General features: G+C 40.0%; 2 protein-coding genes across 5 annotated transcripts in view; one reads left to right on the top strand and one right to left on the bottom strand.

Annotated features, from left to right (window-relative positions):
• The first annotated feature begins 366 nt into the window (after nt 1-366).
• Nucleotides 367-10592, top strand: fam78ba (family with sequence similarity 78 member Ba). Of its 3 annotated transcripts, none has more exons than XM_028473119.1 (4): nt 367-686; nt 2081-2360; nt 3553-3804; nt 10341-10592. In XM_028473119.1, the coding sequence occupies exons 1-3, from the start codon at nt 367-369 to the stop codon at nt 3793-3795; spliced, it is 843 nt and encodes a 280-aa protein (XP_028328920.1). In that variant the 3' UTR covers nt 3796-3804; nt 10341-10592. The 3 variants fall into 3 exon arrangements, with proteins under 3 accessions (XP_028328920.1, XP_028328921.1, XP_028328919.1); XM_028473120.1 differs by having other exon boundaries at nt 10338-10592; XM_028473118.1 differs by lacking the exon at nt 10341-10592 and having other exon boundaries at nt 3553-4562.
• The window catches only part of slc35a3b (solute carrier family 35 member A3b), a 15933-nt gene continuing 9010 nt past the window's right edge, over nt 10546-17468 (bottom strand). For both annotated transcript variants that reach the window (XM_028473116.1, XM_028473117.1), the window contains 5 exons: nt 14405-14527; nt 14134-14308; nt 12762-12880; nt 11843-11976; nt 10546-11012 (listed from right to left, as the gene is read on the bottom strand). In XM_028473116.1, the coding sequence (XP_028328917.1) occupies nt 10925-11012; nt 11843-11976; nt 12762-12880; nt 14134-14308; nt 14405-14527 (639 nt within the window). In that variant the 3' untranslated portion in view covers nt 10546-10924. The remainder of the gene's footprint in view (nt 11013-11842; nt 11977-12761; nt 12881-14133; nt 14309-14404; nt 14528-17468) is intronic.

Here is a 17468-nt window from a genome sequence, read left to right as displayed (position 1 = left end):
GGTAGACATCCTAGCGACACGGAGCGGGAGGACCAGCAGGACCAGGACCAGGACCAGCACCGGGGGGACCGGAGAGTAGCTTCATTAAGCCGGGGACGATCGCCAAGGGCAGTGCGGCAGTCAGCAGCGGGCAGACCGGGGGGAGGAGGCTGCGGAGATCGGTGATGCTGCTTCTGCTGCTTCCCCCCTCCCCGAGTCCTGCTGCACCTCATCATCCAGACTATGTGATGCTGGAGGTGGTCTCCATGTTGGTTCTCATCGTTTCTCTGAAGATGTTCCCCTGAACCCGAGGGGGCAGTAGTAGTGCTGGACTGGACTGGACTGGGGGACCCTGAGGGGGTAGTGGGGGGACTAACTGGGGGACTAATGTCCACACCTTCTCTGACTCTCACGCTCTGTGTGCTCGCGGCCTCTTTGCGCGCGATGGGCTGTATCCAGAGCATCGCGTGCAAGCCCCGCATCCGGCGGGAGAACATCGTGGTGTACGAGGTGTCGGCCTCCATTGACCAGTGTCCCACGGTCATTGAGGAGAACTCACCCATCGTGCTCCGCTATAAGACGCCCTACTTCAGGGCCTCTGCGGGGGTCGTGATGCCGCCGGTGCCCCGCAACGAGACCTGGGTGGTGGGCTGGATCCAGGCGTGCACCCAGATGGAGTTCTACAACACCTACGGTGATATTGGCATGTAAGTGTATTTATATAATATAGCAGCACCAGAATGACAACTTTTACCCCAACTTTCAGCCATAAACGGACAACTTTAGTCACAAAAATATCAATGTCTGTTCTGAGAGTCACATGATCAACATTTAGAATAATCACCAATGTGACCATTAACACGTGAAAGAACAAATAGTTTGTTGTATATCTGTCATTTTCTGTTTTTGTTTTGTTGTTTTTCAGTTATTTTCTACATTTTTGTTGTCCTGCTGATTTTAAATGTTTTTAACTCCTGATTTTAATGTTCTTATTGATTTTTAAGCTGTTGAATGTTTTCTATTGTATTTTATGATCATGTAACGCAGAGTTGCCACGTATGAAATAAATACATTTGCCTTGCCTTCCTTTCATGTATTCTTTATTTATTTATTTATTTATTTATTTATTTTTTTGTGGTTTTAGAGTAATTGTGTATTTTTTTTTTTGTTCTTTTGTGTATATTTCTCTCATTTTGTGTAATGTTGTTGTCCTTGTGTGTCTTTATTTAATCTTTTGTGTTTTTAAAGTCGTTTTGTGTTGTCTGGAGTCCATTTGTGTATTTTACTTTCATTGTGTGTGTTTATTTGGAGTATTTTTGGAGTCATTTTGTCTCATGTTGTTGGTTTTTGTGTGTTTTTCTATAATTTTGTTTATTTTGGGAGTTGTTTTGTGTAATGTTGATGTCCTGTTGTGTGTTTTTCGATTGTTTTGTGTGTTTTTGATGGAGTTTTGTGTGATTCTGGAATTGCTTTGCCTAATATTATGTGTATTTTTTGTTATTTTGTGTGTATTTCTCTCATTTTGTGAGTTTTTGCAGTAATTTTGTCTCATGTCCTTTTGTCTGCTTTTCTATCATTTTGTGTATTTTTCTATCGTGTGTGTGTTTTTGATGTAGTTTTGTGTGTTATTAGTGTAGTTTTGTGTGTTTTTGAGTCATTTTGTCTATTGTTGTTGTCATTTTGTGTGTTTTTCTATCATTTTGTGTATTTTTCTATCGTGTTGTGTGTCTTTGATGTAGTTTTGTGTGTTTTTAGTGTAGTTTTGTGTGTTTTTGAGTCATTTTGTGTGTTTTTAGAGTCATTTTGTCTATTGTTGTTGTCATTTTGTGTTTTTGATTATTTTGTGTATTTTTCTATCATGTTGTGTGTTTTCAATGTAGTTTTGTGTGTTTTTAGTGTAGTTTTGTGTGTTTTTGAGTCATTTTGTGTGTTTTTAGTGTAGTTTTGTGTGTTTTTGAGTCACTTTGTGTGTTTTTAGTTTAGTTTTGTCTGATGTTGTTGTCCTTTTCAGTGTTTTTCTATCATTTTGTGTGTTTCTGGAGTGTCTTTGGGTCCATCTCTGATGCACATCTTCTCTGTTCCTGCTCATCCATGGCTACAGGTCCAGTTGGGAGCTCCCAGAGCTGCGTGAGGGTCGGGTCAAAGCCATCAGTGACTCTGACGGTGTCAGCTACCCCTGGTACGGTAACACCACAGAGACCGTCACCCTGACCGGACCCACGTCCAAACCGTCCCGTCTGACGGTCGGTATGAACGATAACTTCTACCCCAGCGTGACCTGGGCCGTGCCCATCAGCAACAGCAACACACCCATGTTAACACACATCACCCGGGACCAGAGCTTCATCACCTGGCTGGTAGCAATGAACTCTGTCACCAAGGTAACAGAAAACTTTAACATCTATAAACTTTACGATCACTCACTGCAAACTTTCACTTCTTACATCTTACACACTCACTCACTAATGATGTTGGTCTAATAATATGAATCTGTGAATGAAAACTTCTTTCTTTGTTCATTCTGAAATGATCCGTGGCTCTAAATGTACATTTCATTTCTGCTTTAAAGAGACAAAATGTCCTGCACGGGTTATAAAGCGTCCATAAATGTCACAGCAACAATAAGTTCTAAAGACATGAGAACAGTTGTTTTTTTTGTTCTAATATTTTTACTTAACACAGGAAGGAACAAGGAACATCATTTTGTTGTCCCTTCGTGTATTTTCTGTTATTTTTGTGTTTTTTAAGTCATTTTTGTCTGTTTTTATTAATATTTTATATATTTTTCTTTAGTTTTGTGTTTTTGGAGTCACTTTTTCTAAGGTTCTGTCATTTTGTGTGTGTTTTTTCGAGTCATTTATGTGTATTTTTGTTGTCATTCTATGTATTTTTGTTCTATATTGTGTTTTTGGAGTCACTTTTTGTCTGTTTTTATTTTGTGTATTTTTTACATCATTTGTGCGTTTTTCGAGTCATTTTTGTTTACTTTTGTTGTCCTTTTATATATTATATTTTTGTTTTGTGTATTGGAGTCACTTTTGTGTATTATTGTCATTTTTTTAAACATAATTTTTGTCTATTTTTGTTATTGTATTTTTCATTCATTTTGTGTTTTTTGAAATACTCGTGTATTATGTCATTTCTTTGTATTTCTACGTCATTTTGAGTTATTTTCGTGTACTTTTGTTGTCTTTTTATGTTTTTTACTTTCATTTTGTATATTTGGAGTCACTTTTGTTGCAGTTTTGTAAATTTTTCTTTTATATTGGGTTTTTGGAATCACTTATTGTGGACTTTTCTTGTTACTTTGTGCATTTTTATTTATTTGTATTTTTGGACTCACTTTTTAAAGTTTTATTTCGTTTTGTGTTTTTTTTGTGAGTCATTTGTGTATTTTTGTTGTCCTTTTATGCATTTGTCTTTTGTTTTGTGTATTTCGTGTTTTTGGAGTCACTTTTGTGTATTATTATGTCATTTCTTTTTTTTTCTATGTAATTTTGTGTGATTCTGAACTCAGTTTTGAGTCCTTTTTTCCATTTTGAGCTTTTACGATCAAACGTTCTCCTCCTCCAGGAGCGCATCGTGCTACAGACGGTGCGATGGAGGATGCGAGTGGACATCGCCGTGGACCCCGACATGCCTCTGGGATCCCGGGCGTCTCTGGTGGGTCGACCGTACCAAGAGCAGCCGCACATCCTCAACTACCAGGAGCCCATCCCCCCCAACGCCCTGGGACGGCCCAACGCCAACGACGCCCAAGTGCTGATGTGGAGGCCCAGGAGAGGGGCGCCGCTCGTCGTCATCCCGCCAAAATAAAAGAAATGGGTAAATCGTTGCACAAAAATACACTTTTTTTCAAGAACTCCAACTGGATTTGAATCCCAGGATGTGCAAAGCCACCGGAAACGGAATGACTGAATGAATCCTGCCTTTTTAAAAAAAAAGGCCATAAAGGTATTTATGGAAGCCTGTTTTCACCGCTAAAAAAATTGTAAAAAATCACTATGGAAAATCATATTTATAAGTACATTCATAATTATATGATAGGAAGTCATAATTATGACTTATGAGATAGAAAGTCATGATTATGAGAAAAAAGTCATACATTGATAAAAAGTCATAATTAGGAGATAGAAAGTCATAATTATGAGAAAGAAGGTCATGATTATGAAATAAAAAGGCATAGTAAGACTTTTTACACATACTCACTCTGGTTCAGTTCTGACACATGAGGTCAAAGGTCAAGAGGTATAAACTTGCCATAGCTGAGGGTGTAAACAGCGAGTCTGACAGACATTTAGTTAATTTTCCCCATTGGAGCGTTGATTCTTTGAAGAAAAAAAAAAAAACTGCGGAAACGTGGTATCGGTTTCCAAGGTAGAAATGCCGAGTTAGCTGCTAAAGCTAATGCTGCTAAAGCTAATGCTAGACACAAGATTCAGGTTTTTCCTGCTTTTCAACAGCGATCAATCAGCTAAACAGTTTGTTTCACTTATCGGCCTGTTTATGGTCCATCTTGTGCACATCCTTCAAATTTCTAAAATAATATCTGAATAAAAATAATCATGGACCTGGTTAGTGACGGGTGGAACTCCTAAATTTTAAATAACAATACATTTGATTTCTAAACACTTTTCAAAAACTCAAACACACTTTTGCAGATGTTAAAACAACTGCAAAAGTAAAAAAAAACAAAAAAAAAAAAACAAACAAAAAACTACCAAAAATAAAGGTAAATAGAGAAAATACAGCAGTAAGAAACAGAGGAGGTCTGTCACTTTGATGCTGCTTCTCTCATTAGTTTTACTAAGTGCTCAGATATGTGCATCATTCCCGGGTAGAGTCTGAATTCTGCTCGCTGGAGACCCAGGTAGTCGGTGTTTTAGTGTACCAGGGGTCACCTGTGTGACTGCTGCTGAGCTGCTCCAATCAGTTTTTAAAAGTGCTTGGGTCGGCCATAAATGACATCAGCGGAAAACCTTGGACACCTCCTCGAGTCTGAATATGTGTAATATTAATAATCTAAACACTAACGATCTCTGGAATAACATTAAAAACGCTGTTAGGTTGGAAATATCAACAGAGTGAACGAGTTTGTTTACGTTTATATCCCTCTGACCTATGACCCCTCAGGTCGCGCATGTGCTGTTCCAGAGAGTGAAAAGGCTTATTGTCAGATGAAAAGTCATAATTATGAGAAATAAAATCATAATTATGAGAAAGAAAGTCATAAGAAAAAAAGTCATAATCATGAGAAAATTATTTTTATGTAAAAATGCAAAGAAATGATTTTGCAATAAAGACGTATTTATGTACTTCCACTATTTTCTACACCATGTACCATGTATTTAATTATAAGAACTGAATAAACAGGCAAAATATGTGTTTTTCAATGAATTATTATTATACAAAGTGTAATTAAAAATGGTAACAGTCAGTGTCGGTAGTTTGTATCTCATAATTATCACTTTTCTACCTCCTAATTATGAGTTGCCGTGGTGATTTTTTTCTATTTTAGTGGCGGAAACGTGCTTCCACATATTAGACCCCGCCCCCAACAAGGACTGCTTCCTGCATCTTTATGAAGATCCTATTGCATGAGAGGGAAACACACACACAGAAAAAAACCAATGGCAACGCGATACCTGAAGACACTTTGATTGATCAGTCAGCCAAAAATCACCATGGGGGGGGGGGGGGGGGGGGGGGGGTCGTGTTGAAGAAGTCCATCAGCGCCAACGAAGACCTTCAGCAAAGGATGTATTCACCTTATTTTACAGAGACGCAGTATTAGAAGAAAAACTCTTTAAAAACCATCAGATTGTACAAAGAGCACTGGATGGGGAGAGAAAATCTCACCTCCCCCCCTCCCTCCCTCCCCCCGTCCTCATGCTGCTGATGAACAGACAGGCTTGAGATGAGCCGGATCCATCACCGCGGTTGAATAAATAATGTCAGCCGTGTTCCCAATGAGTGCAGTGTTAATGACTTGGGGAAAAAATCCAAGCGACAGATTTTAAACAGGAGAGCGAGCGAGATCAGCAGCAGCAGAAGAAGAAGAAAACACACACACACACACACAATCTTTAAGTGATCACACATTTTCAATGTACTTTTATAAAAGCGCTGAGTGTAAAATTTCAGCCAGATGCTGTTGCTTGATTTGTTCCATCGTTGCATCCTGTTCATTTTTTTACGAGTAATTCTTTTAAAAAGAAATCACCATCTCGTGTGTGTGTGTGTGTGTGTGTGCGTGTGCGTGTGTGTGTGTGTGCGTGTGCGTGTGTGTGTGTGTGTGCACCTAAGAACTCAGACTTTACTTAAGAAACCAAAAACAAAAGAGAAGGAAGTTGCACAAAGAGGAACGTGTGTGACTGTCGACATTTTTTCTCCTCCTGGTGGCTCTGGGGCCACAGTCGGCCCTCAGTCTAATAAGGCTTTTCACATTCTCGCTCTGGTTCAGTTGTTCTGCATTAGGTCAAAGGTGAAGAGGGATAAACTCTGCATGGCTGACGGTGTAGGAAGCGAGTCTGACAGAGATTGTGATTATTTTTTGCCGTTGGAGCGTTGATTCCTTAAAAGTTTTTTTGCGTGGCATCAGTATCCAAGGCAGAAAGGCCGAGTTAGCTGCTAATGCTAATGCTGCTAAAGCTAATGCTGCACATGAGCTGAAAATTCCGGTTGACATTTTGTAAACATGAATCGGCTGATCAGTGCTGTTTCAGAATCAGAAAATACCTTATTAAACACAGATGGGTTTAATAAAGTATAATGTAAGTATAGTATAAACAGCATAGCGGTGTATTTAAAAAACAACACTGATAATTATAATTATACACACGCAGAAAAAAGGAGCAAGATTACACAAAGAAAATGTGCAAATGAAATAACCTGTTCATATTGTGCACTTCCTTCAAATGTGTACATTTAAATAATATAATAGCTTAATAAAAACTAACCATATGGACCTGGTTAATGAATGGTGTACCTCATAAATGTACCTTTTCAAAGTGAGAACTCATACTGTAATACCTGCCTGGTCCACATCCCTGGTGTCGTATAGTGGCTATAGTTTATATACATGTACAGTACATGTCTCTGATATCGATTACAAATAAAAGCGCGAATACTCATTGAATTGTGTTCGTTTAAAGCCGGTACAAGTGAGCGACTGCAGTCTGAGTGTTGCACTTGCAATATATTGGACTATCACATAGATTTGTTCTATCTTTATCGTACAAAAAGTCAGCTGAAAATCTACGCGTAGCACAAACAGTGTCGTGTTGACATTTATACCCCTCTTGACCTATGACCCCCGCAGGTCGCGCATGCATGCTTCCAGAGTGTGAAAATTCTTATGTTGTGCAGCTCCGCAAAACAAATAACTAAAAAAAGACAGCGTAACCCCAAGACATAAAGGACAACAAAAATCTACACAAAATTATTTCAAAAACACACAAAACAGAACAAAAATGAGACTCAACACTGACTAAAATACACACAATTACTCCACTAACACAAAAGATGACTAGAAATATACAGAAGAATAACAGGATGTACAAAAAATCAACTAAAATACACAAAATAACTCCAAAAACACACAAAAGAGAACAAAAATGACACAATACAACTAAAATACAAACAATTATGCCAACAATGAAAAATGTACAAAACAACTACATGAAATACACAAAATGACAGACAGAAGACGACTACAAATATACACAATACAATAACAGACAAATGTACAAAAACACACAAACATACACAAAGAGTCTATGTTATGAATCTAGATTGGATTAATCTACGTTAGTCTAATCTATGCAGAGTGGTATTCCATAAAGCTGGTGATGTTCAAACTCTGAGTATCTCATTCCTAAACGCGAGGTATGTTCTTCTCTGAGTATGTTACCATGGCAACATTGTCCGTGAACTAAACCTGGTCGCTGACAGGTTTTATCGAAGAAACCCTGGGTTTCTACCTGGCTCCGCCCACCTGAACACCGTTTCTGAACACTTTAATGAACCTTAACACTTTTCTCTGAAACACATTAGTAACATCACACACCACAGACGTGTTCACATCATTAATAATGTTGTGTTGCTTTATGTTTTTTTTTGTGCAAACAGTAATTTTCTTTCTAACATTGTAGATGTAGATCATTGAGTGAAACACACTGAGAGGTTGATCTGCATTAAAACATCTACTGACGTCTGTAGTAAAGTTCACTGAATACAAACCTGTGGATAATATAAAGGAGGAGATGATCATTTAAATAAATCCACTTTTAAGGCACGATTGTTCTTTTATATTGTTATACAGTTAAATCTGTAGATCACACATCTGTGATGTTATGATGGTGCAATGAACTGTGATGCTGGTCTTGGATGTGATGGGTCGTGGGTTCGCGTCCCGTTTCAGTGTTTTTTTAATGAAATTTTTTAGGGACCTTGAGATGACTGGTGACAATATTACATTAAAAATCAATGTAATTGATTCGATATCAAGCGGCATTTACTGTCTTAATATCCAGTGTAACAGGAGGACTCTCTATGCAGACATCCTATGCTGCTGCCACGTCTCCTCAGACACATTTTATTCATATTATTCACCGCTTGTCACGTCACTGAAGCAATAAAGTGATGAAGCGACCAAAAAGTGTGACTAATTACAGGTGATTTAAACCACTATAGTCACTGAAGACTGAACACACCTTTAGAACAGGCTCATATTCCTCAAACACCGGCTTATTTCACCCGTTAGGGTGAATAAATCACTCTCTTCCGTTTCATTGTCATGGTAGCTCGAGTAATCTCTGATCCATTTTTATCGCGCGTGCACATCAGTAACCCAAGGTTTACATACTCAGGGTTGATTGACCCACTTCATACCAGCTGTAATGGAATCAGATACCCAGAGTTTCCCATCGCTGGGTATGTTGACCCAGAGTTTATGGACAGACTCAGAGTTTGTTAACCCTCCTTTATGAAATACCCCTCTGTACTACAAATGTCGATCACAACACGCTAACTTAAGCCAAGTGATTACAGCCTCGCTACGTGTGCGACGCATGCACATAAAAGGGGCGGAGATTGCAGCGTCTGACCAATCAATGGAGAGAACAGTCAGACTGAGCATCTTTACAATGAATGGAGAAACAGCTTATGATCTTAAATGAATATAAATCCATGATGACAGTGAAGAGCAACAGTGTTAGTGCAGCGCACACCAGGAGGCGGAGCTTTTATACTCGCTCAGATCTGATCCACTTCATAACTTGGTACTGACCAGGTTGCTGAAGTCTAAAATGATGAATAATTAAAATCCATAATTCAGACCAAAAACAACCCTGTTGTTACAGAAAAGGCAAGAATGAGAGAACTCAGACAGGAAGCTGCTGATACTGTTAATGCGTAAAAGCTCTCAGACCAGTTTCCCTTTATTACAGCACACGCTTTTTTTTCGATTCAAGACCTATTTATCACACACACTGGGATGACAGTACATTGCTGTCCATGCATACGATGACACAGGCTTCATCAGCTGACTGTAGATCAGTCCATCAGATATACATCTACATCTTTCCTAAAGAATGTCATCATAAACTGCTTTCATCATTAATAATCTTCTTTCATAAAGGTATGCGTCAGATCTGCACCAACCAGGATCACCTAACAATGGACAGGTCATTTTCTAAGAGATCTGATTGGTCAGGAGGCGGGGCTTTAGGACTCGCTAAGATTGTAGCCAGAGCATTAATTGTCATAGTGATTAAGCTCCAGCGAGCTTCGTAGTCCAGCACACACTGATTAAATCTCGGAAGTTAGCGCGATAAGAGGTAATCTAGATTCGTAGCTTACCCCCAAAATCGCTACCAAAAAAACATAAGAAATTTCAGAAAATCACACAAATGAGCAGCAAAATGTTCAAATGACTGCAAAAACACACAAACCTACAACAAAAACACGCAAATGACTGCAAACACAAATAAAATGACTAAGAAAACACATAAAATGAAAAATATACATTAGACGAGGCTAATTGATTGATCTGATTAACATTGATTGATCTGATTAACAGTTTGTCGAAGCAGTTTGAAAAGGTGCTGATTAAGCAGATCATTATCTGTAGGTAAACACGGAAGCAGAGTCTGACCAACGCCCGATTCCCTTCATCTCCAACTATGCAAACATCATCATCATCCTCCACTATGTTTGTGCTCCATTCAGCTCCTTTATTTGTTTGTTTGATGGAGACTTGTTCTGTATAAAAAATGCTCCTGGTTTTTAAAGCCTGGGGAGGGTGAAGTGGGTTCGTATAAAATGGATGTGTGTGTGTGTGTGTGTTTCTCACACAGCAGCAGCAGCAGCAGCACCTCTGTTCACTTGACCATCTGTTGCTATAGTGACGGACGGCTTTGGTTTTTCCTGAGTGCTCTGCAACTGGAAATAAAAGAGACAAACCGCTCAAAGATTCATGGGTGTGCCCATGTGTGTGTGTGTGACAGGAAACGCTAACAAACACACACACAAATACATACTTTGATGTTAGAAAAGATGAAAGGCTGAGATAAAAAAAAGCTTTTATTGTCCTGATTGAATAAAGGCTGCCCTTTGATATTCATGCTCGGATGTCTTTTGTGGCTCTGGTTTGAGCCTCGTCGCTTTTCATCTCCTGTGTGAAACTGACGACTCAGCATCTTTGGTTGGAGGTGTAACTCCGCCCTCTTTGCAGCAGGTCAGCGCCTCCTTCCACCACGAGATGGAGCTTCTCCTCTCAGCCACCACCACCTTCTCTGTCTTAAATCTATTTTTTTTTTCTTAAACCTGTTCATATTTAACCCCTCGGAGTCCTGCTGTGTCTCTATTGGCTAGCTGCGCTCCGTCCTGTAAAACAGCTCCATCTGGTTTGTGTGGCACGGTTCACTTCACGCTGAGGTCACTGCTACACTTTGACGGCGAAGCCGCTGGAACGTTTGTAGCCGTAAAGGAAAGTGGCAACGATCACCAGCACGGTCCCAAAGAAGAACAACCTGAGGAAAAAAACAGGAACAATAGATAAGATAAAATCAGATTTATTGATCTCCAAGGCATTACTATGACAGCGTATTGGGGCCACATTAAAACTTTAAAAAATATGGGCACTACGAGAATAAAGTCGTAATATTTCGAGAATAAAGTTGTAATATTTCAAGATTAAAGTCATATTTCGAGATTACAGTCTTAATATTTAGAGATTAAAGTAATAATTTTATGAGATTAAAGTCGTAACTTAATTAAATCGTAATTTTATGGGATTAAAGTCGTAATATTTCTAGATTAAAGTCATACAAATTATGATTAAAGTCAGAATTCGAGAAAAAAAAGTCAGAATTCAAGAAAAAAAGTCAGAATTCTGAGAAAAAAAGTCAGAATTCAAGAAAAAAGTCAGAATTCAAGAAAAAAGTCAGAATTCTGAGAAAAAAAATCAGAATTCTAGAAAAAAGTCAGAATTCCGTGATTAAAGAAACAATTCTGAGATTAAAGTCTGAATTTTTTCTCTGAATTATCCAGGGTCAGTAACCTATGACTCTGGCTCTTTAGCCCCTCCCACCATGGCTCATGGACCAATCACTGACCATCAGGTGTGTCATCAGACATTCAGCGTAGATGATGAAATTTCATCACCAACAGACGAGACGTCTTCACTCCGTGTCAAACAAAGTAAAGTGAGAGGAAGTGTTCATCTTAATCAATAAAAGATCTTTAGCAGCATTAGCGGTGCAGTGTTAGCGCTACAGTGTTAGCCCCGTATCGTATGATGAGCTCCGTGTATCATCCCAGCACTAATAGAAACAGTGAGGTCACATGACATTGTGTTTACCCAGTGGGGGTGAAGTCCTTCAGCAGGAAGTACGATATCAATGCTGACATGATGATGGACAGAGATGCAGCGAAGCCTTTCAGGATGTTGTCTGCATATTTGATCACCACGGCGACGATCAGACCACCCAGAGCCTGCAGGAACAAACACGTGTGTGTGTGTCACAAAGCACGCACTTCAGAAACAACATGCGTTCATTAAAGGTCCCATATCATGCTATTTTTCACCAATCTCCATTTGTTCTAAGAACCCCAAAAACATAGTATTTGAGGTTTATTTTCCTAAACTCGCCTGTTTTCCAGACTTTTAGCCTCTGAAAAGTCACTTTCTGACCAACTCTACACAAACAGGCTGATTTGTGGCCTACTTATGCATATTCATGAGTGGGCGTGTCTATAAACGGGACACTGACTTCCTCCTTCCCACACGGTGACGTAGGGCCAGAGCTCCTCCCACCCACTCAGTAACTGAGCTCATGCTGCTTTATAAACACGAGACAGAGCGTGGGGGCGGGGCGTTCACCAGTACATACATACTGTAGAAAATACATACATAGCACCGCACAAAGGACGCTCAAATGCTCCTCTTTGTGGGCGTGTCTGTTTACATGTCAATCATGGCAGAGAGCTTGTTGGAGGCTCGGCTTCTCCAGCTCAGTGCCGTGTCAAATTAGTCATCAAAGTGGGAACACGTCATCAAATTGTAGCGAGGTGTTTGTGCTCCCCCTGCAGTAAGAAAGGAGTAAATCACCCTCTAACTAACGATTGAGGGAATCAATGAAAAAACACACTTTGGACATGTGTATGAAGCCCTAATAACACTTCATCATGTTTAAAGCACAGAAACGTTAATTTAGCGTAACATGGGCCCTTTAAGAACCATTCATTAATGAATAATGTTGGACTGATGAAGATCAAACCTGTAGGACGACCACAATGCAGGTGATGGTGTTGTATCCCTGAAACATCCCCAACTCTTTCACTCTCTGGTGGTCGTACACCAACATCCCAACGAAAGCAAACACAAAGCTGAACACACCTGAGTGGAGAGCAGAAGCACGGATTGGTTTCATCAACAGAGATAGACTTCAGCAAAACTTTACACACACACTAAGTGCTCGTGTAGCAGCCAGAACAGTTTATCATCTTACAAAAAACAAGTATGTGTCCTTCGTCTTCTGAGTTTTAGACCGAGCTACCGGACTCAAAACGCCATTCTTCTTCTTCTTCTTCTTCTTCTTCTTCTTCTTCTTGTGTACACTAGTTAAAATCACTACTCCTCTGTTATTCGTGAACAGATCGGGCTGAAATTTCGTAAAAAAAAACAAAAGTCGATATCTCATTTATTTGCGTGTCAAATATTACGACGGTTAGTGGTACCGAAACATTGGCACATACCAGTATATAAATGGGGCACATTACCCCGTATGTGTCACGGAGGCGCTAGGGGGCCCCATTTTTTAAATGACTGCTCCTCCGTTAGTTCTTGTTAGATCAGAATCCAGTTTGGCATGAATACTAATGAATGAATATGATGAGACGCTCCGAGCCCTTTTTTTTTTTATGGGGCCCGGGTGCCCACCCTCCCTTTCCGGTAATTTCTACATTTATCGGAACATAGTCGTGTGATATATAGTTTCAAAGGCAATTCAACGCAGATTACCATTTTACATCGAACAATTTCATTTGTTTCATTCTGTGGAACCGAGTCATTTCACTGAATTCTCAGGAACATGATACGTGCCATTCAGCGCAGAAACATTCTGTGAGCCTGGCCGTAGTTAATCAGAACTTGTTATACTAGACACGACCAACTTTCACCGTTTCATCACAGTGGGGAGCACAATTATGTAATTGTGTGTATTTAGAATAATTCATTCATATTGTGTAGATTTTTGTATTTTAGTGTTACTTTTCATAATGTGTGTGTTTATTGTTCTTTTATGGGATTTTTTAGTCTTTGTGTGCTTTTGTAATAGTTTTTTAAAGTTGTCCTTTTGTGTATTTGTTTAAAATTTTGTACTTTTTTAGAGTAATTATGCACACTTGTTGTTATTTTGTCTTTCATGATGCATTTGTCATCAGTTTGTGTATTCTTCTGTTATTCTGTGTATTTCTTTGTCCTTTTTTGTATTTTCTTGAGTAATTATGTGTATTTTTGTTGTTGTTTTGTGTGTTTTTGGAGTCATTTTGTGCATTTTCTTCAGGGCCACAAGCTAGTTGTAGTAGTTAACTGGTATAGTCAGAGCAAAGCAGAACACCAATGACACAGAGCTGGCCTCAGCCACTCACCCAGCTGAATGTTACGAATCCACACGCTCTGCTTGGTCTCTTTGAGGATCTTCTCAAAGTAAACGCCGGCGAATCCACTGGAAACACAAGCCACGAGCACCGCTATCAGCCCCACGAACTGAGAGGCTGCAGAGAGAACCTTCTGCTCCGAGTCGCCCTGGTTGGAAGTGGGCCACTGTGGACACAGAGACCACCCTCAGCCTTGGACACAAAGCAGCTCGTTTGATTGGTCCATCAACGACTGTGTGTGTGTGTGTGCGTGTGTCTGTACCTGAACCAACGTGATTCCAGCCATGAGGAGGAGCAAGGAAAACCACTGATGGAAGTTCAACCTCTTCCCCAGCATGAAGACGGAGAACAGCGCCGTTGTCAGGATCTTTAACTGGTACGTGACCTGCATGCGTTGCATAAACAACCAATAGGAATAAACAACACATAAACAACATAAATAAGTTAATGTCTTCTTTTTAAGATGCGATAAGCAGCAATGAATACAAGATCTGTATCTGTTTAAAGCAGACATGGAAAACTGGCAGCCCTCAAAGTAAATACACAAAATAACTCCAAAATCACACTAAGAGAAATACACATAATGACTCTAAAAAGACATAAATGTACAGAAAATATGCAAAAAAACCACACAAAATTACTGAACGATACACAAAAAGGAAAGCGAAATCAAACATAAACAGCAAAAACACACAAAATGAGTCTTAAAACACACTAATATACAGAGAAATAAACAAAATGACTCCAAAAACACACTAATATGCAGAAAAATACACAAAAGGACGCTAAAAACCACAAAATTACAAAGAAATACACAAAAACATAGCAAAATGACATAAAAACAGCAAAAATGCACAAAAACTTTATAAATACAAAAAATATATACAGTTACAGAAAAATAGACAAAAAGGACAGCAACAATACACAAAAAATACTCCAAAATGACAACAAAATGAATCCAAAAACACACAAAACAACAAAAAGAGTCATAAATGACTCCAAAATAAAACCATAATGAAAACAGAAATATACAAAATGACTCATAACACATAAAACACACAAAAGACTCCAAAAACAAAACACATAAAACGACTTCAAAAACACAAAAAAGTACAGGAAAATACACAAAAAGGTCAGCAAAAATACATAAAAACAGCAAAAAGACACAAAGTTAATACAGAAACTTACAAAACTAGGCAATAACTGTATAATACGTATTTGGCAAATGAAAATAGAAAAAATGGGCAAAAATGACAAAATATATCTGGATTTGTTGACAAGTTTGTTCTTTTTACTAATTAAATTGAAGGTAATAATGCAGGAAAAAGACTGAACATGACCTTAAATATGACCTTGTGCGAAGGTCAAGGTCACATATTGAAAGGAAATGTTGTTCAATGGTACCAGTCTGAGAACTGTATCTCAATTTGTGGCCGTTATAGGAAAAAACTTGTATTGGTACTCAGCATGATGGCGCATGATGGCGCCGCGGATGGTCGCCTCGGTACTGCGCTCTCTCGTAGTTGTTGTGTTTTTCTTTATTTTTGTAGTTTATTGCTCCCCTTCTCTGGTCTCTTTCACCAGAGAAGAACTATTACAAGTTGGACAGTCCTCTGCTGATCTTTTTTCACCGGTTCTCATTGAACCAGAAAGTTATGCAGAGATTCTCACCGGAGGAGCAGCAGCTCTCTATGCAATTTGCAGGAGACGCCGCAGACGGGGTAAACGAGCAGGCGCGCTCGTCAAACTGAGGCAGCGGGGATTACGCACTGCGCTTCCATCCATTCACCTGGCGAATGTCCGCTCACTGGCAAATAAAATGGATGAACTGCTGCTCCTAAACACCAGAAACTCAGACTTTTGCAGATCCGCCGCCCTGTGTTTTACTGAAACCTGGCTCAGTGAACTCATCCCGGACAGCTCTTTACATCTACCGGACTTTCAGCTCCTCAGAGCGGACCGCGTAAAAGAGCTCTGTGGGAAGACGAGGGGCGGTGGAATATGCTTTTACATTAACCAAGGTTGGTGTACAGATGTCACAGTGTTGAAACAGACGTGTAGCCCTAATCTGGAGAGTTTTTTTATAAACTGTAAACCGTTTTATTCTCCACGGGAGTTCTCCTCGTTTGTTATGGTCGGTGTTTACATCCCACCTCAGGCTTGCGTAACAGAGGCGTTACAGCACCTGGCCGACCAGATAGCAGACGTGGAGAAACAACATCCCGACTCTTTGCTAATCATTCTCGGGGATTTTAACAGAGCAAATCTAACCCACGAACTCCCTAAATACAGACAGCATATAAAGTGTCCCACCAGGGGTGCTAACACACTGGACCACTGCTACACTGTAATAAAGGATTCATATCACTCTGTTCCCCGTGCAGCTTTGGGGCTCTCTGATCACTGTCTGATTCACCTCATCCCCACCTACAGGCAGAAGTTTAAATCTGCTAAACCTGTAGTAAGGACTGTAAAGAGGTGGACAGAGGAGTCAAAGCAGGAGTTACAGGACTGCTTTGACTGCACTGATTGGAGTGTTTTTGAAGCTGCATCAGACAACCTAGATGAACTGACTGATACTGTGACATCTTACATCAGCTTCTGTGAGGACATGTGTGTGCAGACCAAGACTTTCTGCACATACAATAACAACAAACCCTGGTTCACACCTCAACTTAGGATGCTACGTCAGGCTAAGGAGGAAGCCTACAGGAGTGGGGATAGGGACCTGTTCAGGCAAGCCAAGTACACACTATCCAGGGAGATCAAAGTAGCCAAGAGGTGCTACACTGAGAAGCTAAAACAAAGCTTCTCAAACAAAGATCCCTCTGCAGTGTGGAAAAGCCTGCATGAAGTTACCAACTATAGGAAACCCTCCCCCCACCCTACTGGTAACAAAAGACTAGCTAGAGACCTGAACAGCTTCTACTGCAGGTTTTCACACCCACCCCCCAGCTCATTAGCATCAGCCCATCACCTGGACTCTGCCCTTCCTGCTCCCCCTACTTCCCCCCCTACCTCTCCCTCTGTCCCCCCACCTGCCCTGAAGATCAATGAAAGAGATGTGTGCCAGCTATTCAAAAAACAAAAGATCAAAAAGGCTCCAGGACCAGACGGAGTATCTCCCTCCTGCCTGAAAGCCTGTGCTGTGCAGCTGGCTCCCATCTTCACACGGATCTTCAACACATCACTGGAGCTGTGTGAAGTACCTTCCTGCTTCAAAAGTTCCAGCATCATCCCAGTCCCCAAGAAACCTGCCATCACAGGACTAAATGACTATCGACCCATTGCTCTGACGTCTGTAGTCATGAAGTCCTTTGAGAGGC

Source organism: Gouania willdenowi, chromosome 17 (genome assembly GCF_900634775.1).
Source record: "Gouania willdenowi chromosome 17, fGouWil2.1, whole genome shotgun sequence".
NCBI lineage: Eukaryota > Metazoa > Chordata > Actinopteri > Blenniiformes > Gobiesocidae > Gouania > Gouania willdenowi.
Note: the sequence above shows the minus strand (reverse complement) of the source record. Positions and strands in the feature narration are given on the sequence as shown.